Source organism: Muntiacus reevesi, chromosome 13 (assembly GCF_963930625.1).
Source record: "Muntiacus reevesi chromosome 13, mMunRee1.1, whole genome shotgun sequence".
In the NCBI taxonomy this organism is placed as follows: domain Eukaryota; kingdom Metazoa; phylum Chordata; class Mammalia; order Artiodactyla; family Cervidae; genus Muntiacus; species Muntiacus reevesi.
The window spans coordinates 21,206,265-21,231,000 of NC_089261.1; the positions used below are offsets into that span (position 1 = coordinate 21,206,265).

Below are 24,736 nucleotides of genomic sequence, written 5' to 3' on the forward strand. Positions count from 1 at the left end.
TTATTTGGAGATAGCGTCTTTACAGATCTAATCAAGTTAAAATGAGATCCTTGAGGTGGGCGCTAATCCAACAAGACTGTGTCCTTATAAAGGGAAATTTGGAGATAGACATGCAGAAGAGGAGAACACCATGTGAAAATGAAACCAGAGGTCGGGGTGATGCTTCAACAAATCACCAGCCAGCCTACCACTAGGAGTTAGGAGAAAGACATGGAAAAGAATCTTCCTAACAGTTCCTCAGAAGGAACCAACCCTTCCAGGACCTTGGTTTTGGACTTCCAGCCTCTAGAACCATGAGGTGATACATTTTTGTTATTCAAGTTGCTTAGCTTGTAGGGCTTTGTTAACAACAGTCCTAGCAAACTAACACAACTATTACGAACAAGTCTGGCAGGAATTCCCTGGGGGTCTAGTGGTTAAGAATCCGCCTTCCAACGTAAGGGGTGGGGGTTCAATCCCTGGTCAGTGTGGGAACTGAGATTCCCACATGCCAAGGGGCTACTAGAGAATACCCGGGTACTGCAAATAAGACCCAATGCAGCCAAATATATATATTTTTTAAAAGATTAATATTTGTTTCCTGAAAAAAAGACTCAAAAAGTTCATTCATCTCTTCAAGCCCACAAATTAAAAGGTCTGTCTGAAAAATAAATAAATAAATAAAATAAAAGGTCTGTCTGGGAAAAAAAAAAAGCCCACACAGAAAAAAATGTGAGAAAAATCCCATTCTAAATTGAACAACCTGAGCTATGCTGCTAAACCATCTCTAAACTGACTTTCAAAACAAACAAAAAACTACCCTTGCTCATAAATGCATACATTTTCCATGTGTTTTTTCAATAAAATTATGATTTTTATAACTAAGGAATTCCCAATCAACTGAACAACTAGCTTGTAATACCTTTTCTTAAAGACAGATGTGGCAGTGGGGAAGGGGGGACCAGGAGAAGGGGAGGGCAGTGGGCAGGGGGGCGGACTTTCCTGGCTGTCCAGTGGGTAAGACTCTGCACTTCCACTTCAGGAGGTGCTGGTTCAATCCCTGGTTGAGGAACTAAGATCCTACATGGCATGCAGCGGTGGCGAAAAAAATTTTTTTTTAATAATTTAAAAAGATACAGGGAGAAAAAATAGTCCTATTTATTTATAACATTTAAAAAAAGGCTCATCAAACATAAAAGCCATTTGCTATTTTTCATCCTATGCCAAATTTTTTACACCATTGGCTATTTCTCATCCTATGCCAGATTTGGGGCTTCTCAGGTAGCCTAGCAGGAAAGAAATCAGCCTGCCAATGCAGGAGCCACAGAGACTCAGGTTCAATCCCTGGGTGGGGAAGATCCCCTGGAGGAGGAAATGGCAACCCACTCCAGTATCCTTGCCTGGAGAATCCCATGGACTGTAGCCTGCCTGGCTCCTCACAAAGGAGTCGGACATGACTGAGCACTGAGCACACCCTTGCCACATTCTATACTCTCAATACCATTTTTGTGTTCATTCAAGTTTTGGTCTCTCTTCTAGAAAACCAAAGAAAAGAATGGGAAGAAAGTGTTAGTAACGCCAAATTACAACTCATTAAGATGCAATTTTGTAACTTTTAGAAGTTAATTGCTAAACTTCTACATCCCCATACATTTTATTTTTATTTTGTCATTTAATTCTTTATTTTTGGCTTCACTGTAGCTTGCAGGATCTTAATTCCCCAACCAGGGACTGAACCTGCACTCTTAGCAGTGAAAGTGTGGAGTCCTAACCATTGGACGTCCAAGAAATTCCCCTCTCTCATTTAATTCTATCAATAAACCTATGAAGTAGGGAGAGTATTGTTTTACTCTTACATGCTTGAGTTCCAAGTATATATGTACTAAATATATATAGTACATATTAACATATGTGTGTATATTTACATATGGGGAATTTTATATATTTTATATATCTGTGCATATCCACACATATTTACACATATATACACACACATATAATGGGAAAATGTATGTATATTATATATTTTGTTGTTCAGTCGCTAAGGCATGTCTGACTGCAACCCCAAGAACTGCAGCATGCCAGGCTTCCCTGTCCTTCACTATCTCCCGGAGTTGGCTCAAACTCACGTCCATTGATTCAGTTATGCTATCCAACCCTCTCATTCTCTGTCACCACCGTCTCCTCCTGCCCTTGATCTTTCCCAGCACTCACAGATGAATGGAAGGGAGTTAGTACATTACAATGGCCGTGACTGTGGAACACGTACCCTATTTGGTAGAACCTTATAAGAATTCATGCCAACAAAAAAGTATTTAGGACTTCTCTGGTGGTCCAGTGGTTGAGAATCTGCCCACCAATGCAGGGTACATGGGTTTGACCCCTGACCTGGGAAGATTCCATATGCCGAGGGGCAACTAAGCCTGAGTCACAACTACTGAGACTGGGAGTCTAGAGCCCGTGCTCTGCAAGAAGAGAAGCCACCACAATGAGAAGCCCGTGTACCACAATTAGAGAGAAGCCCCTGCTCACTGCAATTAGAGCCTGTGCACAGCAACAAAGACCCAGTGCAACCAAAAAATAAATAAATGAATAAATAAATTTTTTAAAGTATTTAACAACAGCAAAAGCCTGGAGCAAATATTCATGTAAAGATAACAGTAGAGTAAGGAAAAATCATCTCAGCACTGGAGTGATTTCACCCACATGGCATGGCCCTCTTAGGAAAATGGAGATCATTAAATAGACATTCCTGAAGCATGTCACGTTATTTCAAGATTCCAGGTCTCAATGCAGATTACTGTAACTTAAGTAGCTATTTGCAGTCCTTCTGTTTGTGTAACTGTTTGCAAACTTACTGTTTAGATTCAAAAATCTATCCATCTACCCTTGGCTTAAAATCATGTAGTGGAGACTTCCCTGGTGGTCCAGTAGTTAAGAACCTGCCTTGCAACGCAGAAGATGCAGGTTCACATCCCTGACGGGGAACTAAGATCCCATGTGTTGCAGAGCAACTAAGCCCAAGGGCCACAACTTGAGAGTCAGTTCATAGCAACAAAAGATCCATCATGATGCAATGAAAATCCTGTGTGCAGAAACTAAGACTCAACATAACCAAATAAATAAATATTAAACAAACACAAAACCATGCAATGGTTTCTTATCAGATTTGCAATAAAAATCTCAGTCCTTATTAATGGCTTTTGGGTCCTTCAGGGTCTGGTCAGGAAAACAGACTTTAAAATAGGCAATTCATTAAACAGGTGGCGGAGGATTGAACAAGCAAAAAGGGAACATTGAAGTAATTTAATCATAACAGCAGGAAGCAGGTCCCACTTCTAGGGCCGGAGAACAAAGAGAACAGTTGGGGTTAGCAGAGCAAGAAGAATCAGAAGAGGATTCCTGGAGGGCTGGTTCTTATGCCTCTGAGAAAGAGGCACCATGATGTTGGTGCTGGCCCTTCAAGAGCCTCCCCTTGGCAGGGGAGGGGCCCTGCCAAGCTGGGGCTCAGAACTCTGAAAAGGGGCTGCTGCTGGCACTTCTGAGGTAGCGCACTGAGGCTATTTCTGGAAAGAACCTGGAGAGTGAACCAAATGCCCTGTCAGAAGCAAAATGTCATTACTTACCATGATAGGAATAGCAAGTAAAACGGCATGCATGAGTGAGTCCCTCCCCTTGCCTTCCAGTTTCCTCTCCTATCGACAGAACCTAAAACTAGCTGACAAAGGTGCAATACAGTTTGCAGGATGGATACTGCTGGGCAGGGTAGAGAAGAGTGCATCTGCAGCTGAGAAACCAGCACAGCCTTCAATGGCCTATTCGATCTAGCCCCTGTCTACTTTCCCAGCCTGATCCCCTCCACTCTCCCCCAAAGTAAAAGTTGCTCAGTTGTGTCTGACTCTTTGTGACCCCATGGACTACAGTCCATGGAATTCTGCAGGCCAGAATACTGGATTGGGTAGCCTTTCCCTTCTCCAGAGGATCTTCCTGACCCAGGAATCGAATCGGGGTCTCGTGCATTGCAGGTGGATTCTTTTTTTTTTTTTTTCTGTCGATGCGTGGAGTGGACGGAGCAAGCTCCTATTTGCAGGTGGATTCTTTACCAACTGAGCTATCAGGGAAGCCCCATCCATTCTCCCCATGATATACCTAATTCCAACCACATTGGGTGTATTTTTCTTTCCTAAAACAACCAAAGCTGATCCCTACTTCTGGGAATTTGCTTTCACAATTTCTTCTACTTGCAAGTATCTTCTCCCCTGGGGTTCACTTATTTAGGGTACAACCTAAAGTCACGAACTCAAAGAGGATTTCTCAACTTCACCAATCTATAGAACCAACGATCTCCCCACACACACTCTGTAAAATTCCCTATCTTCATTTTACCCACACCATTAATCACTATTCAGGATTATCTTTATTTTGAAATTTGCCTAAATATTTTTTGGCTGCTCCCCATGGCATTCTGGATCTTAGTTCCCTGACCACGGATCAAACCTGTGCCCCATGCAGTGGAAGTGAAAATCTAAACCACTGGACTGCCAGAGAAGCCCCTTAATATTACCTTTAAAAAGTGGTCTCTTATTTCCTAAAAAAATTAGGCATCTGTCTTATTTGCCACTGTGTCCTTGGGGGAATCGGACAGAGCCAATAAACAGCTCAATAAATGTTGAATTAATGTATCTTAGTGAAAGTAAAAACCTCTGTATATTTATGGAAGCTGGAAGGAATCTGGCATATCACAGATGACTCCATCATTTGACAGCTGGTTAAGCTGAGGACCAGAGAGCTGAAATGATATACCAAAAAGCACAGTGAGTGACAAGTGTTGCTTCCCACTTTTCCCAGTGCTTTCACATATAACATCTTGTTTTGCTCTTCTACTTTCCTGGTGCAATGATAGGGTCCTTGGGCAATGGTGGGGATTCCAAAGTCTTCTTGGGGACCAAAGAGAGAGAATGGACCTCTGCTCCTATCTCCGGGAAGGATCCCCAGGGAAGAGCTGTAACTGAACACCTTATCTGTGTTCAAAGCAAAGAATACCTAGGATACCTGTGCTTCTCAGGGACTTAACCGACCGAGGCTCCTCTGGGTGGAAAAAGGCACAGGGTTGTTTCCCTGGGGTGAGGGAAGCCCTCTAGTGGACTAGGACTCAAAAGACTGATCCAGGACCCAGAAATAAACTGTTCCGTGACGTTGGGCAGCAAGTGAGTTACCTGTTCCTGCTGATCCTGTTTCCCCATCTGTAAAACAGTTGGGGTATGTTGGACTAGGATCTCTGTGGTTCCGGGAGGCTGACTCAAGTCAGTTGGTAAGAACTCTGCCCGCGGGTTTTGAATACTGGAAGAACAAACTCCATAAACCTTGCAACCTAGGAATGAATGGATTAAACTGCTGGAAAGGTCAAGGTGGTTCGGGTGTTAAACTGCTGGGGGCTAGGCTTCCCGTAGGGGTGGTCGAGAGGTCAAAGGTCGAGTTCCGGTCAAACCAGAGAAAAACCGGAAGTCCCCTATGGTTCTACTCCGAGCCGGGGCCGCCAGACGCGTGACTAAACCTCCACGGGGCGGAGCTTCAGCACCGGCAGAGGGAGGAGTTTGGAGCCCCCCAATGGCAGCGCAGCTCCCCTTCCAGGACAGCCAATCAATTCGGAGAAACGGTAAAATTTAAACCCCCTCCCTCTTCCTCCTCTGAGACCTGTCCCGAAAGCGTTTGTAGAAAGTGCGGCCGTTCGCCCCGCCCCCGCTAGGGAGGCGGGGAAAAGGGCGGGCTTTCCCTCCAAAGTTTGCCTATCACGGCGGGCAGCCTGGGGGGAGACGGGCAGCGTCGCCAATCAGGGCAGCAGCCGGGACCCTGCGGAGCAGTTGGCTACAGTTGTTGCAACTTTTTTCGAAAGCTGCGTTTCCCGGGAGATCCTAGGCGGTGACAGAGCAGGGCTATGGCTAGAGGTATTGGCCCCGGTGGCCAGCGCCGGGGCTGCTGGGTTGGGGGGTCGCCCTGCAGGCGACACCGAAGTGGCGGGAGCGGCGGCGGGAAGGCGCTCTCCCGCCGGCTGCTCGGAAGGAGCGCGGGTACTAGTAAGGTTGCGGGGGGAGGGGCTGCGGAACCTTTCTCATCTCTTCCCCACCCTCGCTCCCGAAGCCCCCAGAAACCCCTTCCAGTCCCGTACTTCGGTTTCCCCTTTTTAAAGTGTGGGCACTTGGTGACCTGCCTCTCGAGAGGCAACGGGGCCATATGTCAAGGCTGTTTGGAAACTAAAGCGCGTAGCACCTCAAGGGAATGGTTGTCATTGATACAAATGAGGGGGAGGGCGAGGCTTCGCTTGCTTAGGGGCTCTCTCTGGTTTGGAAAGGAGGTGATCCCGAGCGAGGGCACAGATCGGTACCCTACTTGGTGGGGAGCGCGTCCGAGTGGACACCGCGGCAGGCGCCTTCCTTTCCCTTTCCACGCACTGAGTCAGCTCTGCGCCGCCGGGGCGGGGACGGGCCCCGCTGGCCCACCTTGGGGGTAAGACAGGTCCCCTGGCACCTCCCGGGGCGGCCCTTCGCGCCGCAGCTGATCAGGGCTCCTGCCCACGGGAGATGGCTTGGGTGGGGTTGTGCAGCCGCGAGGGAGTCGATGTCTCTGCCTGAAGTTCTTCGCACAATTAGTTTGCTGTCAGGACAGACCCATGTTATGCGGCAAAGTGATCTCTAACCGCTGGTCGTTTCCAGCCGCTGTGTCTCCTTCATGCAAAAACTTGAGCGTGCCGGTTCACTTGAATTATTATGTAAAAGAAATAAGTCGAGGTGTTACATTTTTCTCAAAATTCCCAAGGTATTACACGTTAGTAGGAATTTGCCTAATGCATTATGCAGGCAGATCTTTACCGTCTGAGCCACTAGGGAAGCCCAGGCTCCCCATAGCGATCATAATGAACAAAAGAAGGATTCATTCAGCAAATATTTATTGGGCTTCTTTGTTTTCAGTCCCTGCACCCAGTTGCATCATTTCTTCTCGTAGCATCCCTTTAGGGTGTTTGGGAACAAGACTTACCTAGATTTTGATTAAGAAATAAGGCATAGTGAACTTCAAGTTAAAGAGCTTCATAACCCAGTCCACAGAGAATAGTAAGATGCCTCAAATATTATTCTTCAGGAAAGTGTTAAGCATCTAAAAGTATATTTAATAATATCTGGCTAATTTATCTGACAAATCTGAATAAAACTATGAAAGTGAAAGTCACTCAGTCATGTCTGACTCTTTGTGGCCCCTTGGACTGTAGCCCACCTGACTCCTCTGTCCATGGAATTCTCCAGGCAAGAATACTTGAGTGGGTTGCCAGTTCCTTCTCCAGGGGATCTTCCCAACCCAGGGATTGAACCCAGGTCTCCTGCATTGCAAGCAGACTCTTTACCGGCTGAGCCACCAGGGAAGCCCCTTTAATTTTTCCCATCACACCAAAATCATTTAAACTACCTATTTTAACAGTAGTGCATTTTAAAAATAGTTTGCTTAAATAATCTGTAGGGGGAAACAAAGTGAACCTCTTGGCCATTGAAATACATACTTAATAACGGTTAATAATAATTATCACCGAGAGCCAGGTACTTTATTATGTCAGTTAATCTTTACAAACTGTTATTTTCATTTTTCAGAGGTGGAAGCTGAAGGCCAAAGTCACTGGACATACCCTAGCCATTCTGTGTCTTTGCTTGTTCCACTTTACCTCCCTTATTTAAAAAAAAAAAAATTTTTTTTTTATGTGGACTGTTTTTAGTCTTTATTGAATTTGTTACAGTGTTGCTTCTGTTTTATGTTTTGGTTTTTTGGCCTGGAGGCACATGGGATCTTAGCTCCCCAGGGATGGAACCCTCACCCCCCTGCACTGGACGGCAGAGTCTTAACCACTGGGCCACCAGGCAAGTCCCTCTACCTCTCTTATTTAGCCAAAGTGAAGAGGAGAGTTCCCAGCTTCTAGCATAACAGGCTTATGAATCACCTTTGTAATGTATGGTCAGTGATTCTCAGAGTCACCTGACCCCCACCCCATTTGTAGTTATTGATTTCTTAGGCTTCATTATTCTTGCAAACCATTAAATTGGGCATTTAGTGTCATCAGATATCGAATTATTTACAGTACTTCAAATGAAGGGTCAGTCTTTTTCTTCTAGAAAAGCAGTCTTTGTGCACAGCTTGTAGCTACTTGTAACTCACTTTGAGAGCCCTGCTAAGTCACATGAACATAATGTTCAGATATCTGGCAACTCCTCTCTGGTTTAGACATTTTACAATCATATAAATATTTATAGCCTCAAGGGTATCCCTTTGGGTAAGATCTGTCCATCTATCAGATGGCCTCCTACTTGGTCTCCCTCTTTCCATTGTGACCGTCTCCAGTCACAATGGAGCTAGAGTGGTCCCCAAGAATACAGATTTTTGTCATGTGCTTCTCACCACTCCTCCCATCCCTAACCATACCCTCTTGCTCTTAGGAGGAAATCCACAGTCCTCACTGTATCCTATAGCACCCTTCCCACCCCTCTGGCCTCACTGTGCCCTATCTCTGTGTTCATTGTTGTGTCTTTAGCAAAGGGCCTGGAACACAGTAGGTAATGAATAAATGCTTGTCAAATGAATGAATTAGTATTTTAGTGTCTTGAATTTGAGAGCAGCAGTATACATTTTTTTATGCTAAAGCATCTTCATATTTATCAGTATCTTAGTCACAAAACCCTTAGGCAAGTGATTTATCTTCCTGAAGCCTCAGTTTCTACATCCCTGGGTCAGGAAGATCCCCTGGAGAAGCGAATGGCAACCCACTCCAGTATTCTTGCCTGGAGAATCCCATGGACAGAGGAGCCTGGCAGGCTATAGTCCATGGGGTCTCAAAGAGTAAGACAGGACTGAGTGACTAACACTTTCAAATATTCACTAAATGTTAGCGATTAGTATCACTGGTGATGAATTCTATTTATGTGAGATCCTGGGCACCATTAAGAGTTTTTATTTCTGTGACTGGGTATATGTATTTGTTATGCACATAGGAACCTCATGACAGAGAAAAGAAACTGTTCTACAACTTTACTGAATGATTTGTACTACATTTTCTAGCTACTAGTGCTGCAGAGTTGAGAGGAATGGGTGCTAGACTTGTGTTTTAGTGTATCCTCTGCATCTCTGCTAAAATAGAGGAAGATGTAGCCATGGGTATGTGTGTGGGGTGGGGGAGTGAAAATAGTATGAGAAATGGACAAGATGACTTGAGCAACTGTTTCTTGCCTCCAAACCAAGATCCCCCTGATTGTTTGGCAACAAACTACAAACCTTCTCTGCCCTGCAGAGGTAACAGACACTGTTTCAAATGGCTCAATCTGGGTGTCCCAGTGTCCCTTTGGAATCTGTCTCTGCATAGTCTCTTGGATATTCAAGTGGGCCGAGTACCCTATCCTACCGGAGTTAGTGGTTGGGTGGGGATGGAGGGACTTCCCCAGCCCTGCTGTGAAGGATTCTAAAGCATGAGCTGATTTGGGAGGCTGTGTCCTGAGCAGTGCCTTACCATTTAATCCACCGTCTTATCCCTTCTAAGAGGAGGAGGAGGCAGCTACTTAAAGTGACAGCCATTTGTTTATGTGGGTGTCGGAAGGTGCCCTCGGTAGGTTGTGGGATTCATTGATCTTGGTTTTTATCCATGAGGATGCTGCAGCCCAGGCTGGGGAAGAGACTTGGCCTTTGTCACAAAGCACCTCTGGGGCAGATGCAGGGAGAGATACCCAATCTTTGTCTCCCAGGCCATAACCCAAGGATGGATGCTCTTGTTTGCATCCATGACTTTGCACAGATACAGGGACTCTTTGTTGGTTAGCCTAACCCTCAAACCCTAATGGCTATAGCACAGTGGTTCAGGGCAGTAATCTACGCTGAGATACCACAGTGCCTGGATCCCCTGCCTCCTAGGACATTTCTCATGGGACAGGACACTTGCATGACCTGCTAATAAGCCTTCTGCAACATCATTAGCTCCTCCCTACCTATTTCTATAACTGGTAAGTTAGTGGCTGGGAGTGTAGGCTCTGGGGTCTGTTGGCCTGGAAATCTAGTTCTAGTTCTGAGAACTTGGCCAAGCTCCTCACTTCTCTGAGGTGGTTTTCCCTGTCTGTGGAAGTGAAAATAATAAGGTTTCTACCTTCAAAGGACTGCTGGGAGGTTTGAATGACAAGGTATGCAAGAGAAGCGCCGAGCAAACATGCTATTATAATTCCCGGCTCCATCTCCCCAGGGACCGTACGGATCAGGTGCAGCCCGCCTGGGCTTGACATCTGACCTGATCACTTTCTAGTTCTGTGGCTCTGGGCAAGCAAGCCCCTGGAGCCTCAGCATCCCCATCATAAACGGGTTAGCCGCAGGACCTGGCTCCCAGGAGCTGGCCGGGAAGGTTAAATGCCCACGAAAACGCTCCGTGAGCACAGGCTCAGGCACACAGGAGGGTTCACCGCTGCCCGCTGCGCCTGGCACGGACAGGTCTCCCGAAATATCCGTGGGGCCAGCGAGAGTGGGAGCCCGTGCGGCCGAGAGCCCGGGCTGTCATTATCATGTTTCCCACCCCTTCCTTCCCGAGTGGCTGAGGACGCGCGAGAGGGGGCGCGCCCGAGTTGGGATTCGTCGCGGCTGTGGGCCCGCCCTCCTTCGCTCCCTCCCTCCCTCCGGAGGAGCTTCTCAGCACCGCCCCTGCCAGCCCCCTCCCCGGCCGGGAGCGGACGGTGGGCGGCGGCGGCGGCGGCGAGCGGGCGGGCCGCGGAGGACGCGCCGCCAGCGCCTCCTTCCCTGCGTCCTCGGTCCCGGGCCGGCCGGGGCTGCCGCGGCGCGCGGGTGCCGGGCGCTGCCTCGCAGGCCATGGGGGAAGGGGGCGCCGTGGGGCGCCGCCGGCCCTTCCCCGGGGCGCCGCGGCGGCGCTGGTGGCGGCGGCAGCAGCAGCAGCAGCGGCAGCGGCAGCGCTGGTGGCCGGGCCGCGGCGGCGAGGGCGAGGGGCGCGCCGCCATGGGCCTGGCCGGGCTGCAGGTGGGTGTGGCGGGCCCGGCCGCGCGGGGGGCGGGCGGCGCGCGGGGCCCGGCCGGGCCGGGCGGCGGGAGGGCGACGCGGGCCCCGGCCCGGCCCGGCCCGCCCGGCCGGCCCACCGCCGCCGGGCCCTCGGAACATGGCTGCGGCGGGAGGCGCCGCCGCGGCGCCCGGCCCGGGCGGCCCCGCTCCCCGCCCCGCCGCGCCCTGAGCGCCCCCTCCCCCGCTTCCCCCGGGTCCCCCTCTCCAGGCAGGAAGATGTCCAAGCCCCGCGCGGTGGAGGTGGCGGCGGCGGCGGCGGCGGTGGCAGCGACGGCCCCGGGCCCGGAGATGGTGGAGCGGAGGGGCCCGGGGAGGCCCCGCACCAACGGGGTAAGCAGGCACCCTTCCCGCACTCGCTCGGCGCGCCCCCAGGGGCCGTGCGGCCGGGCGCCCCCGCGGGCCCAGCTCCGAGAGCACGTGGGCGCGCCCGCGGCCCTGGGGCGGGGGTGCGGGCGGGGCGCCCGGCCGGGCAGCTTCCTTTTCTGCTGCCTGCCTGGGAGTGGCGTCCCCACTCGCTCCGCCATGACCCTGGCAAGCTCCGACCTCGGAAAAGTTTGTGTCTTTATGGCATTTCCACACCCCGAGACCCGGCCATCCCGGTGGCGGCTGCGCCTTCCCAGAGTGTGCGGGGCCTGCCCGGGGCCCTCGGAGAGGTCACAGGTCTTCGCTGACTTGGTGAATGGCTCACCAGGCAGAAAGGCCCAGCAGTGTTTCTGGGAAAGCCCTCCTCCCGTCTTTGCTTACTCAGAGGAGAGGCCCCACACCCAGAGACACCAGCAGTGACCTGTACCGCCCCACCGGCCTGCCCACCGCAGTAGAATAACCGCCCTAAGTGCGTTGGTCTCCTGAGCTCCGCACCCGCCTAGTTAGCCGGAGAGAATTTCCCCAGCCGCATCCCAGTCTGTCAGTCTTGGGACTGCACGATTTGAGAGGGGCCGGGCTTGGGCGCATAGAAGGCTCAGACAGTCATGGCAAGTCCTACCAGCTGACCTCAGGTCCAAGAAGTGGTTATTCAGGTTCCCTGAGGCCTGTCTGTGCTGGAGTTCCTGCAGCTCCTGCCAGAGCAGTCAGCTGCTGCGCAGAGGCCAGCCCTTCCAATTCTGGCCTCGTTTGCCCTGGTCACTCTAACCTCCTTGTAACTGGTAGGTTGCCTCCTTCTACGGATCTTTGTGGACAGCTGGTTCTCCTCGCTGGCCAGATGTCCCCCCTGCCCTCCTTAACAGACTGGAATTAGAGACCAACTTGGACCTGGGGGATTCTAAACCTTCCACTACTAGGCTTCCCCTAGTAACCTAGTTTTTGAACCATGTTTTTTTCCATTTTTTTGTCTTTTGGATTATGGTTGCCCCTTCTCCGTCTAAATGTTGTAAGATCTTCTTCTTCTTCAAGCCTCTTTCAGAATATGCATTTGTCGTTTTAGGAGAATGTATTTACCGGGCAATCAAAGATCTATACCTACATGAGCCCGAACAAATGCTCTGGAATGCGTTCCCCCCTTCAGGAAGAGAACTCAGTTGCACAATACGAAGTCAAATGCCAGGGGAAGCCATTAGCCGGAATCTACAGGAAACGCGACGGTAAGCTTCTATAATGGCCCTCTTCTAACCACTGCTTGGCCGGGTTGCATCCTCAGTAATAATGTATATATGCTAGGTTTCCTTATCCAGTCTTTTCAAGCCAAAGTTTGAAAAGTTTGAATCATGTCCTGTCTTGCTGCTAAGAAACATAGACACGAGGGGGAATAGAGCCGCCTGTTCCAGGGTGTGTGCCCTGTTGGTCTAACAGGTTCTCCCTGTTTTTACAAGAGTTAGCATGTCCTTCAAGCTTGGTTTTCTTGCCAAGTTGCCAAAATAAGGCAGCTGGCATGTCGTTCGAGAGGTTCACAAGTGCTAAAAGTACAGAAATGATGAGTCTGGGGTGTCCAGACTAGGCATTTGTCCTGCAGCTGAGTCGTGTGAACCTAAGGAACTGACTTCCTTCTCTTTTATGAGCTGGCCTTGACCTCAATTCTAAAGGTTCTTTCCACTCAAGTGTTCAGTGTTACTCTCTGGAGCAGTGTACTCCAGAATGAGATTTAGAGTTAAAATGCTGAGCAAGAAAATAGACGGTTATTGAAAGTTCTGTCTGGCCCAGCAAAACACGCTGAGACCTGTTGGAAATTTTGCTGTAACCCAAATATTCCCTTTTAAAGTTGCGGTGGTGGGGTGGGGATGGGGGCTGGTGGTGAACTTTCCCCAGTTACTGTGCTCTAAAACTTGCCTTAAAGAAACAGCAGCTACCAGCTGCTCCAGCAGCTCTTTACGAGGAAGCTTTGTATTTGTTAACAGAAAGTGCCCTAAAGGGATCGGGTAGCCCAACCTCTGGTCCAGATCTGAGAACCAGGGGCAGGAGCCAGCCTTCAGCCTCATTCCCCTTGGTGATGTTATTTCAAATGGACTCAGGTTCTAATCCTAGCTCTGCCGTTTATGAAAGGATCACAGGCAGGTTGCTATGGTTTTTTGAGCCTCAGTTTTTCATCTGTACAGTGGGAGAGAGGAGTACTGCCTGAAGACCAGTGAAAGCATGGGTGCAAAAGGTCTTTGTGTGCAAGTTCCCTGGTGGTCCAGTGGTTAAGATTCTGTGCTTTTAATGCCAGGGTAGAAGCTTCAATCCCTGGTCAGGGAACTAAGATCCCGCAAGCCTCGTGGCACAGCCAAAAGAAAAGGGAGGGGGACTTTGTGAGTGCTTCGTACTGTCAGCCCATTTTCCACTAGACCGGAAGCACCACAGCCTGCCCCTCCCTGCATCCCCGCTTCCGCAGCACTGAGGCCAGCACTAACCACACGGAGACTTGGGAAAGGCCTCTCTAGATGCCGTGAGCCAGCCACACATCCCTTCTGGGATGGGGCGGGATGTAGACTGTCCTGAATGGTGACATGGGGCACAAATTAGCTTATTTGACTCGAAGTGTTACTACATCGTGACAGTCGAAATTGGGGGCTGGATGAACACTGGAGGAGACCCCCACAGACTGGGTGTGTATCCGTGATCCTCGACCTTTTTCCTGCCTTGACGCAGACTCATGTGACAGCTAATGTTCATGAACACCACCTACTCCTAAGGCTATGCCCAACATTTTGGCCTTAAGTCCCTCTTATTCCACTCAAGACTGTCAGGGAGCACTGTCTGTGTGTGTCCGGACCATCTGGAGAATGGTCCGGATGGCTGTTGATGTATTTATTTTTCTCTTTAGCTTGTTGAACTATAATTCAGATATCCTGATGTTCACCATTTTAAAGGGTACAGTTCACTGGTTTTAAGTATACTCACAGATTTGTGCAGCCATCACCTCGGTCAAACTCCAGTACATTTCCATCACCCCAAAAAGAAACTCTGTACCTTTTCACAGTCATTCCCCATTTCTACTTTCGCCCAGCCCTAGGCAATCACTAATCTGTTTTCCATCTCTGGATTTGCCTGCCCTGGACATTTCATATAAATGGAGTCATAAAATATGTGGCCTTTTGTGTCTGGTCTCTTGTACTCTGTTCTCTTGTATCTTATAATTTCAAGGTTCATACATGTTGTAGCCTGTGTCAGTACTTTATTCCTTTCTGTGGCTGAATAATATTCCATCATGTGGATAGACCACATTTTACTTACCCATTCGTCAGTTGATGGACATTAGAGTTGTTTTTACTTTTTAGCTCTTTTGAATAAGCTTCTGCGGGCATTCATATATAGGTTTTTATGTAGACATATGTTTTTAATTCTCCTGATAAATGCCTAGAACTAGAACTGCTGAGTCAGATGATAACTCTATGTCTGACATTTTGAAGACTGCCAAACTTTTTTGCAAAGTGATTGCACCATTTTGCATTCCCACCAGCAATGTATTATTTATTTTTAAAAAGTAAAAAAATTTTATGGAAAAAAAAACCAGTTCAATACTGGTGCTCCATGAGTATTTTTAGTAACAAGTTATTGGCGACGTCCCACACAACAGACTGAACTGGTATTGGGGCACCATGCTGAGATCCACTGTGAATGCTGTGCTTCGACCCTGTTAGAAGAGGGAATTTAAAAAAAAGAATCTGAAATGAATCATGCCGGGGAGCTAGCCCTTGGGGAAGAGGCCTTTGTTGGGGAGAGGTTCTGCTTTATCGCCTTACTTCCGCCCAGCAGTGCTGCCCGCCTCTGTAGGGACTGAGCTTCCCCCCTGGAGCCCATTTCCTCAAAAGCCGCTGATGGAGCCCTCATGTCAGTGTTGCTGGCTGTGGTACTTCTGCTTCAAAGGCTCTTCCTCTCAAGATGCAGACGACCTGATGGGTTGATTAATCACAAGAGCGGAATCCAATCACAATATATATCTATCAACTCATCGTGGTCTAACACTTCAAATATCTTACAATTGTATTGATCAGTCATACCTCAACAAAGCTGGAAAAGGGGGCAGAAAAAAAAAAAAAAAGATGCAGAGACCACAAGCTCTGCCTAGTGTCTGGGTCAAAAAAATAAAGCCAGATCTTTTCCCCAAGATACTGGTTAGTGGACACCAGGCTTAACAGTCCAGGGGCACTACTGCCCAACACGCCCCCCCCCCACCCCCACCCCCCAATCTCCTCCCTGAGTCTGTCTTAGCAAGCAGCTGAGGGCTGGAAGGTGGGAGATGTCAGTTCCAGAGTCAGCTTGTCTCTTCCCACCCTCTGCCCACAGAGAAAAGAAACTCTGGGAATGCAATACGAAGCTCCATGAAGGCCGAGGAACAGAAGATCAAAGACGCCAGGAGAGGTCCCCTGGCACCTTTTCCAAACCAAAAATCTGAAGCTGCAGAACCTCCCAAAACCCCGACCTCGTCTTGTGATACTCCCAATGCAGCCGCTGCCAAGCAGGCCCTGAAAAAGCCCGTCAGGGGCAAACAGGCCCCCAGGAAAAAGTAAGTGCTTCTTGGAGCCACTCGTCACACAGGATGACCTGCCGGGTACCAGCTGGGAGGAGGCCGCCCACCCTCTCAGGCCCTTAAGCTGTAAAGGCTCAGATTCCCAAGACAGCACCAGGGATACCATTACTTGCCCGCATCCTGGTCTGCCTCGGGTCCAGAGCCCCCCATCCTGCTGAGAGTAGGCAGCCTGCCTTTGGCACTCTTTTCTGAGGCTGCAGTGGGCAGGTGAGCCAAAGTGACCCCGGGCTGCAGTGGACAAAGGTATTTTAAGTGACCCGATTTCCAAGGAGCCTGTTCCTAAAGGGTCGCATGCCTCCTGGCTGTGAACATGTTCTCAGCGCTAACGCTTGGTCCCTCCTCTTCCTTTCCTACCCCAGAGCTCAAGGGAAAACCCAGCAGAATCGCAAGCTTACAGATTTCTACCCTGTGCGAAGGAGCTCCAGGAAGAGCAAGGCTGAGCTGCAGGTGGGGTCACGTGTTTCAGTTCCGGTTCGCAAAGGGTCAGGGTGGCCCCGTGGGCAGTGTTCGCTGCCTACGTCCTGAGCTGTCTTTGCATCATTACGGGAAAAGTCTCTTGGCCTCTGCGGCCCCAGTGTCCTCCTGGGTCTAATGGGGGTCGTCATAACTCCCTTGGGTCACTGTGGTGCTTGGATAAGATGCCTCTGTGAAGGAGCCTTGTCGCCTGTAGTGTGGGGCATGGAAAGTCAGGACCTCCAAGAAAGTGGCTTTGACCGGGCCATCGGAGCCTGAGACTGTGGCGGGCTGCATGCTCTCTTAGAGGCATGTTTGTCTGCTCTCCAGAGGTTTCATGTCTCGAGATGATGAAGAGCACTGACTTGGGAACTATTTTCTGGTTGTGTGACCTCAGGGCTTAACTGCCCTGTGCCTCTCTGCCGTGTCGTCTGTGAAATGGGATGATGTAGTCGAGCCCTGTGCGGTGGTTGGGAGGGTAACGCACGTTAGTGAACGCGCAGGGAACACTCAGAACCGTGCCGGGGACGCAGTGAGCGCCTGTTAACCCTTGTCACCATTGCTTCCCCTGTGTTGTCCTTACCCGGGGCACCTCTCTGGTCTTCCCCACGCAGCCACAGAACCTGCGAAAACCAGGCAGGGAGGCCAACTGGGCTGAAAGGCCCCCACCCGCCACGTTTGCAGAGTGCTGAGCTGTGCACGGTTGATCAATATTTGATGCAGTGAGGTGTGGTTATTGCCTTTCTGTTAGGGAAACCCAGGGTGTGGCCCGGCCCTGCAGCCCCCAGCTGCTTCCATCCCCCCTCCCACCCAGGGGCAGCAGAGCAACTTCTAGGCTTGGGAGGAGCGCTCAGGACTGCCGCCGCCACCAGGGAGGTGGGGGACCCCGTCCTCAACCCTGAGGCTCTTCGGCATTTGCACATTGAATCTGTAGCTGTACAGACGGTGAGGCAGCATCTCTGTGTCTCCTTCTTTGAATTGACAGGACTTCATTTTTTAAAAAGGGGGCAGGGTGTCATTTTTCTCCCCCCAGAGAGAAGCTCTGGCTGTATTTCCTTAGAAAGGCAGTGTCTTTCAGCCAAGAACAAGCTGTTACAAGCTGTCTGCCTGCAGTGGGAGGCTGTGCGAGGTCAGCCTAGAGACAGCACTGCAGAGGCGAGGCGGTGCCAGCCCCCAGCACCCGGGACACCGCCCAGCCGTGGTCGGCAGCCGCAGAGCCCACACAGCGAACCTGGGGGTCCACCCAGCGCCGCTGTGGGCTGCAGTGTGGGGGGAGCCTGAGTTGGCCTTTTTTAATTAAAAAAAGGAAAACAAAAACCCGGGTCTTTTCTGTCTGGAAGAGTGAGGCTGCAGTGGGTGTGTTGCCAGAGTGCTGAATTCTACTGCAGGCAAGCGGAAGGCAGCTGGCAGTGGTTCCCCAAGGCTTGGTCTGCAGGCAATCAGACCCACTCTGTGGCTGGACAGAGAGCCAGGGGCCAGGGAGAGCCACGCTCTGCCCACCACCGTTTGTGTTGGCTCTATTGAGTGGGCACCCCGGCCAGGTGGTGGCCGGCCAGGCTGGTGAGGCTTCAACTGGAAGAGGTGAGGCCCGAAGGCGGGGCAGCCAGGCCTCTTCTCTGATGAGGCCGCTCCCGACCTGACTGCCCTTCTGGGCCAGTCAAAGCCGAGGCCTAGGTAGACAGGGCATTAGGAGGGGGTGTGGGTAGCTGGGGTGAAACAAAGAAAGAGCCCCGAAGACACCTCGTTGTGACTGAAGACAGAGCAGGCAGGGCCCAGTCCAAGGTCCAAGTCCAGGGCACGAGGGTGGAAATAGGGCCCTGGAGAGATGCCCTGAATCCCTTGTTGCTTTCCTGCGGGAGCCCCTTCTCTGGTTGGCTCAGCCGTGGGTGGGGTGACAGCCCACACTGGGCAGGGACTGCAGTGTTGGCAGTGCCCTGGCCGCGTCATCCCCAGCCCAGCCCAGCTCCGGGCCTGGCATGCAGAGCAGCCTGCTGACTCCGGCTGGGCATGTCTCGAGTCCTTTCTGCCTTCACCCTGGTTCACACCTTGCTTCCTTTCCAGGCCCTTGGTCCCCCACGGACCGACTACTGCTGCAATCCTCTTTAGGACGCTTGGAGCTAGTTGCTCGCGTGCCCCCAAACCCTGCCCAGAGTAAAATGGACTCCTTGGCTGCACATTCAGGGTGTCTCGCCTGGCCCTAGCTCATCTCCTCTGTCTCATTCCATCCCAGCAGGAAAGTCCCTGTCCCCACTGCCCACCGCCTATCCCAGTTTTCCCACGATTGCGCCCATCTACTTTTGCACACTTGAATTATTTAACAAGGTGGTTGTGCCTGTGCATGTGGGGGTGGGGCACTGTTGCCTTGAGGGCTCACTACGTCCAGGTGCTGTTCTCGGTCAGGAGATGCCACGGTGAACAGAGGGTGGACGTGGTCGATGGGTGGGTACACACCCCCTGTCCAAGCGGCGCAGCCTCTGATCAGTTTAGCCCTGGCTAATTTTGTATGCAGTTGGAGTCCTGATGTTTAGATGTCCGCGATTTAGTTGTTTTGTAAAAGTCTGTGGGCCAAACAGCATAGCCCGAAGTCACATTCTGCCGTCGAGCCGCCCCGTCCCCCTCCTGGCCCACCTGAACCCCAGGTGGTGAGCGGCCCACCTTAGACGGGCAGTGAGGAACGGATGGGGGCTTGGTGGCCTGGACATCCCTGGGGACCGATGCCATGGAGGCTGACTATGAGTGGACCCTGTGGCGGCCGGGACTCCCAGAGCGGCCTTGGTGAGAATGCTGACGCACTTCTTGTTTTTTCTTTTTTTCTTTCCCTCCCCACCCAGTCTGAAGAAAGGAAAAGAATAGATGAGTTGATTGAAAGTGGGAAGGAAGAAGGAATGAAGGTAAGGGGCCGCAGGGCCCACCGGGTGGAGGCTGAGGCTGTGAGATCGCGCCCTCCCTGGTCCAGAGGCCCATGTAGGAGCCACGCTGCCTTAACCCTCTGATGTCGCTGTGACCAGGCAGACTGTTGCAAGTTGTCGACGGACTGAACACTAAAAGTACCCTTAAGGGAATGCCTCCTGGAGGAAGTGTAATGAGACGCTATGCCGTGGAAACTTTTTATTTATTTATGGCTGTGCTGGGTCTTCGTTGCTGCGCAGACTTCTCCAGCTGCGGTGCGCAGGGGGCTACTCTTTAGTTGAGGTGCTTGGGCTCCTCATTGCAGAGCACGGGCTCCAAGGCAGGCAGGCTTCAATAGCTGAGGCTTCGGGGCTCTAGAGCACAGGCTTAGGAGTTGCAGCGAGGCTCATGGATTTAGTTTGCTGCTCCACCTTTGTGAGATCTTCCCAGACCAGGGATCGAGCCTGTGTCTCCTGCACTGCTAGGCAGATTCCTACCCACTGTGCCACCACGGAGGCCCCTGAGGAAACTTGCATGATGAAAGACTTCCCTCACAGTCCAGGTTCAGAATCCGCCTGGCAGTGCAGGGGACTCAGGTTCAATCCTTGGTCAAGGAACTAAGATCCCACATTGCCACAGGGCAGCTAAGTCCAAGTGCCACAACTTCTGAGCCCATGCACTGCAACTAAGATTTGACACAGCCAGTAAATATTTCTTTTTAATCATAATGAAATTTATACGTATGTATGTAACTTACCGTCGTAACCGTTAAGCGTACAATTCAATGGCATTAAGTACATTCTTCATTCACAGTTGTGCAACTGTCCCCTCCGTCTAGTTCCAAAACCCTTTTGCCCTCCCAAATGGAAACCCTGGACCCACCAGCAGCCACTCCTGTTCCCTGCCCTCAGCCCCTGACAACCAGTCTGCTTTCTGTCTCTGTGGATTTGCCTCTTCTGGACATTTCATACAAATGGAGTCATAGAATGTGTAGCCTGTTGCATCTGGCTCCTTTCATTTAGCATGACACTTGGGGAAACTTTTAAAAGGACAGGCTAGTTTTTTCTATACTATTTTCCTGGGAAATTGCAGTGCCCAGGAAGATTTGCTTTTCTCATTTGCGTGCTCAGTTGCTTCAGCCGTGTCCAGCTCTTCGCGATCCTGTGGACTGTGGCCCTCCATGCTCCTCTGTCCATGGCATTCTCCAGGCAAAAATACTGGAGTGGGTTGCCATTTCCTCCTGTATGGAATCTTCTTGATCCAGAGTGTCGTCTTCTGCATTGGCAGATGGGTTCTTTACCACTAGCACCGCCCCCTATTCTTTTAGTATGTTTCAGACGTAGTGGGAGCCTGAGAGGGGAGGAAGTCTCAGTGGTGGCCAGATGGGTCTGGGCTAGGACCTGGGGGGTGGGAAGCTTCAGTTTCCACCTACCACTGAGGGGAATCTGAATTTAGTTCTGGGCCTCTCAAGCAGGCACCCTCCATCTCCATTTAAAATGGAGTGCAGGAGGAGGTCAAAACAAATAAATAAAATGGAGTGAGGAGAAACCCAGGTGTGTACATTATGGAATAAAGAAGAGACTCAGAATGTTGGGTCCTACTGTTCCCCTAAAGAGTAGGCCAGGATGTGACTTTGAGTCTGTGCTACATCATTTCCTAGCTTGGCGGCTAGGGACACATGACTCTGCCTGTCTAATTCCTAATTTTGCAGGTTTTCTCACCTGCAAAATGGGGCAGCACCCACCTAGCAGATCTTTCAGGAGCCCACGTAACAGTGCTTTGCAAACGAACACAAGGGAGCTGTTTGGGGTGGTGGATTCTGGTGATGGTTGCACAACTGTGTATGCTGAATGGGCTTCCCTAGTGGCCCAGTAGCAAAGAATCCGCCTGCCAGTGCAGGAAACACAGGTTCGATCCCTGGGTCGGGAAGATCCCCTGGAGTAGGAAATGCCTACTCACTCCAGTATTCTTGCCTGGGAAATCCCATGGACAGAAGAGCCTGGCGGGCTATAGTCCATGAGGTCGCAAAAGAGTTGGACACGATTTAGCGACTAAACAATAACATACTGAATGATGCCCTTCAAACCATGCGTGTGAAATGAGTAGATTTTATGACCTACTGCAGTAAGGCTGTTCAAAGAATGTATTGCAAGCTGCTGGCCACACACGGTGGCATTTGTTGCTGTTTATGAACCAGCCCTCCCTCTCGGCACCTCCCAACAGATTGACCTCATCGACGGCAAAGGCAGGGGCGTCATCGCCACCAAGCAATTCTCCCGGGGCGAGTTTGTGGTGGAATACCACGGGGACCTCATCGAGATCACCGACGCCAAGAAGCGGGAGGCTCTGTACGCACAAGACCCCTCCACGGGCTGCTACATGTACTATTTTCAGTATCTGAGCAAAACCTACTGGTAAGTCCCCTGGGGCTTCAAGTGGCTCTTCCCCACCCTGGTAGAGGTGCAACAGAGGGCCACCGAGGGCATCCTGACTCTTCTTTTGGCTCTAGCTTCTTGCTTGGTTCTTGCTGCCATTTTTTCAAAGCTGTAGTACGGCTCTTCCTACCCTCAATTCCGCACCCGCCCTAAACACACACCACTTCCATTTTTAATTCTGGGGATTGAAGCGGTTCTGGAGGCAATCTCGGCCACCAACTGGTGGACCAGTCATGTGCAAGCCTGCAGAGGGGCTCACCTGCCCTTCCCCCTGGGGCACGTGACCAGAGCAGCTCTGGGGATCACGGATTTCTCTGTTCCCTATGCGACAATATCAGTGATTGTTGTTTTACCTTATTTTTTATTAGCCTATACTTTTAACATTCCCAGCAAAACTGAGTGAAAAGCAGAGAGGGTTCCCATATATCCCGCCTGCCCCCACGACCCTGCACAGCCTCTCCCCCACCCTCACCAACAGAGTTGATTTTTATTCATTTATTTATTATGCAGAACTCCACAGTCATCTCTGGTGCATCTACAGAGTCTTTTGCATTCCCATCTACACTTCCCCACCCAAATACCCGACACCCAGCGCCCCTCTGGGCTCTTAAAGTTACATATATATATATTTTGCGTTGAATTGCTTTCCCAAAAACACGGCCATAAATCACCATCATCCCACCAGAGCTGAGAGCAAGTCTGACTCAGACTGGGTTCAAAAGCCTCTTTATCAATTTAATCCTCTGTCGCCCTCCCTCCCCGCCAGCGTGGATGCAACCCGAGAGACGAATCGCCTGGGAAGACTGATCAATCACAGTAAATGTGGGAACTGCCAAACCAAACTGCACGACATCGACGGCGTGCCTCACCTTATCCTCATCGCCTCCCGTGACATCGAGGCCGGGGAGGAGCTTCTCTATGACTATGGGGACCGCAGCCGGGCTTCCATCGAAGCCTACCCCTGGCTGAAGCATTAACCCAGCGGCCCCGCCCCCGCCCCCCCCCTCCTAAGGACAAAGTGCCCTCAAAGGGAATTGATTTCTTTTTTTTTTTTTTACACACTTAATCTTAGCAGATTACTTCAGATGTTTTTAAGAAAAAAGTATATTAAGATGCCTTTTCACTGTAGTATTTAAATATCTGTTACAGGTTTCCAAGGTGGACTTGAACAGATGGCCTTATATTACCAAAACTTTTATATTCTAGTTGTTTTTGTACCTTTTTTGCATACAAGTCGAACGTTTGTGCTTCCCGTGCATGCAGTCCAAGACTCAGCACAGGTTTTAGAGGAAAGAGTCGAACATGAACTAGGAAGCCGGGCGACGCACCTGCCTCCAAATGAAGAGCCAGGACTCTCTTCCCCCGCTCCCCACATACCTGCCCACCCCCCCCAACCTAACATCCCAGTGCCAGGTGGGCGCGAGGAAGACACGGCCTCCCCCACGGCCTGGATGGGATGTTCCCAAGCTCTTGTTTTTCCTGACATCTCGACAGGCGCACATTGAAGTGTATGAATATTTTTTAAAAAAAGGTTTCACAGTAAGATAGTCTTCCCCTCTGCTTTCTCGAAAGCTTACTGACCCGGTGGCTTACGGGCCAGGCGTCAATTTACTCTTCCACGAGCTGCCGCTTTTCCGGGCACCTTAAAGCATCAGGGCGGGGAATCAAAGGAGACGTGGGCAGGGACAAGCATTGCTTACCTAGCCCTTGCAGGGGCAGGGTTTCCCGAAACTGGGTTAGTTTCTTTATAGAAATGTGAACACTGAATTTATTTTAAAAAATAATAATAAAAATTTAAAAAAAAACAAAAGACAAAAAAAAAAAACCACAGAAGACAACTTACATGTATATAGGTCTTGAAGTGAGTGAACTGGCTGCGTTTTTGTTTTGGGTTGTTTTTAGTTCGGCTTTTTCTTTTTCCACCCTTGGTTTTGCTTCTGTAGAAGAGATATGAGATGGTACACTATTCTAATCAAAAAATCTAAGGTTTTGTAGTGGGACCAGAAATTACTTACCCAATCCCCTACCCCCTCAACCCCAACCTGATTCTGCTTGGGTTGAAAGTTCCAGACCTGCTGTCAAGGCTTCCATGTGTCAGACCACCTGGTGTCCTTCCTGCAAAACTGCAGCCGTGAACCAAAGAACGAGCCTACAAGCCCCAAAAGGCAGGGCCCCTACCCTAGCTGCCAGGGGCAGGGGAGCTGACAGGCCCAGGGATCATGGCTGAGGGTCAAGTTTTCACCCCAACTGTGCCAGCAGGAGTAGCGGGTAGCTTCTTCCTGAAGGGGGGAACCGACTCCCACTTTCTGTCAACTTGTAATTCAGGGGCCTGGGGCTCCAGAGCTGTCATCTGGGGTCTCTGGCGCAACCCCACCCCACCCCCCGCTCCCAGGTAAATGTGAATGGAGACAGGCGTGAGAACCTGTCCTCAACTTCAATGCCCCCCAGCCCCGGCCTCATGACGGTGCTACCTAAGAAGTCTTCCCCTTCCCACCCCCACCCCCACCCACCAAGCCCACACTTGCCTGGTCAGTGGTCAGCAAATTGGAGGAGGATCCGATGGGAGTGTGTAAATGTGAGATAAAATGTCTTGGTTGTACCTGTTTGTGGTTTAGCTTTGTATTTAAGAAAAGGAAATAAACTTGAAAATTATTTGTCATCATAAAAATGAAACAAAAATTAAAATATTTATTGCCAGGCGAGGCTACCTGTGTCATTCTGTTTTTTTTTCCCACAAGGCAGAGGTAGAAAAAGGTGATGCATTTTTTGTTTCTTTTTTGGGCCGTGCCATGTGGCTTATGGGATCTTAGTTCCCCAACCAGGGGTCAAACCTGAGCCCTCAGCTGTCAAAGCACGGAGTCCTAGCCACTGGACCACCAGGGAATTCCTGTTTTTGTTTGTTTTTATTTTTGGTTCTATTGGGTCTTTGTTGCTGTTCTCAGGCTTTTTCTAGTTGTGATGAGGCGGG

The 24,736-nt window shown here is 50.4% G+C and overlaps 1 protein-coding gene across 4 annotated transcripts; it reads left to right on the forward strand.

Annotated features, from left to right (window-relative positions):
• The first annotated feature begins 5,803 nt into the window (after nt 1-5,803).
• On the forward strand, nt 5,804-24,472 carry KMT5A (lysine methyltransferase 5A). Of its 4 annotated transcripts, none has more exons than XM_065903683.1 (8): nt 5,804-5,924; nt 11,261-11,382; nt 12,473-12,629; nt 15,748-15,967; nt 16,351-16,438; nt 19,276-19,335; nt 21,557-21,747; nt 22,535-24,472. In XM_065903683.1, exons 1-8 carry the CDS (start codon nt 5,915-5,917, stop codon nt 22,743-22,745), a joined length of 1,059 nt encoding a protein of 352 aa, XP_065759755.1. In that variant the 5' UTR covers nt 5,804-5,914; the 3' UTR covers nt 22,746-24,472. The 4 variants fall into 4 exon arrangements, with proteins under 4 accessions (XP_065759755.1, XP_065759753.1, XP_065759754.1 ...); XM_065903684.1 differs by lacking the exon at nt 5,804-5,924 and adding an exon at nt 10,882-11,013; XM_065903681.1 differs by lacking the exons at nt 5,804-5,924; nt 11,261-11,382 and adding an exon at nt 10,716-11,013.
• The last annotated feature ends 264 nt before the right edge of the window (nt 24,473-24,736 follow it).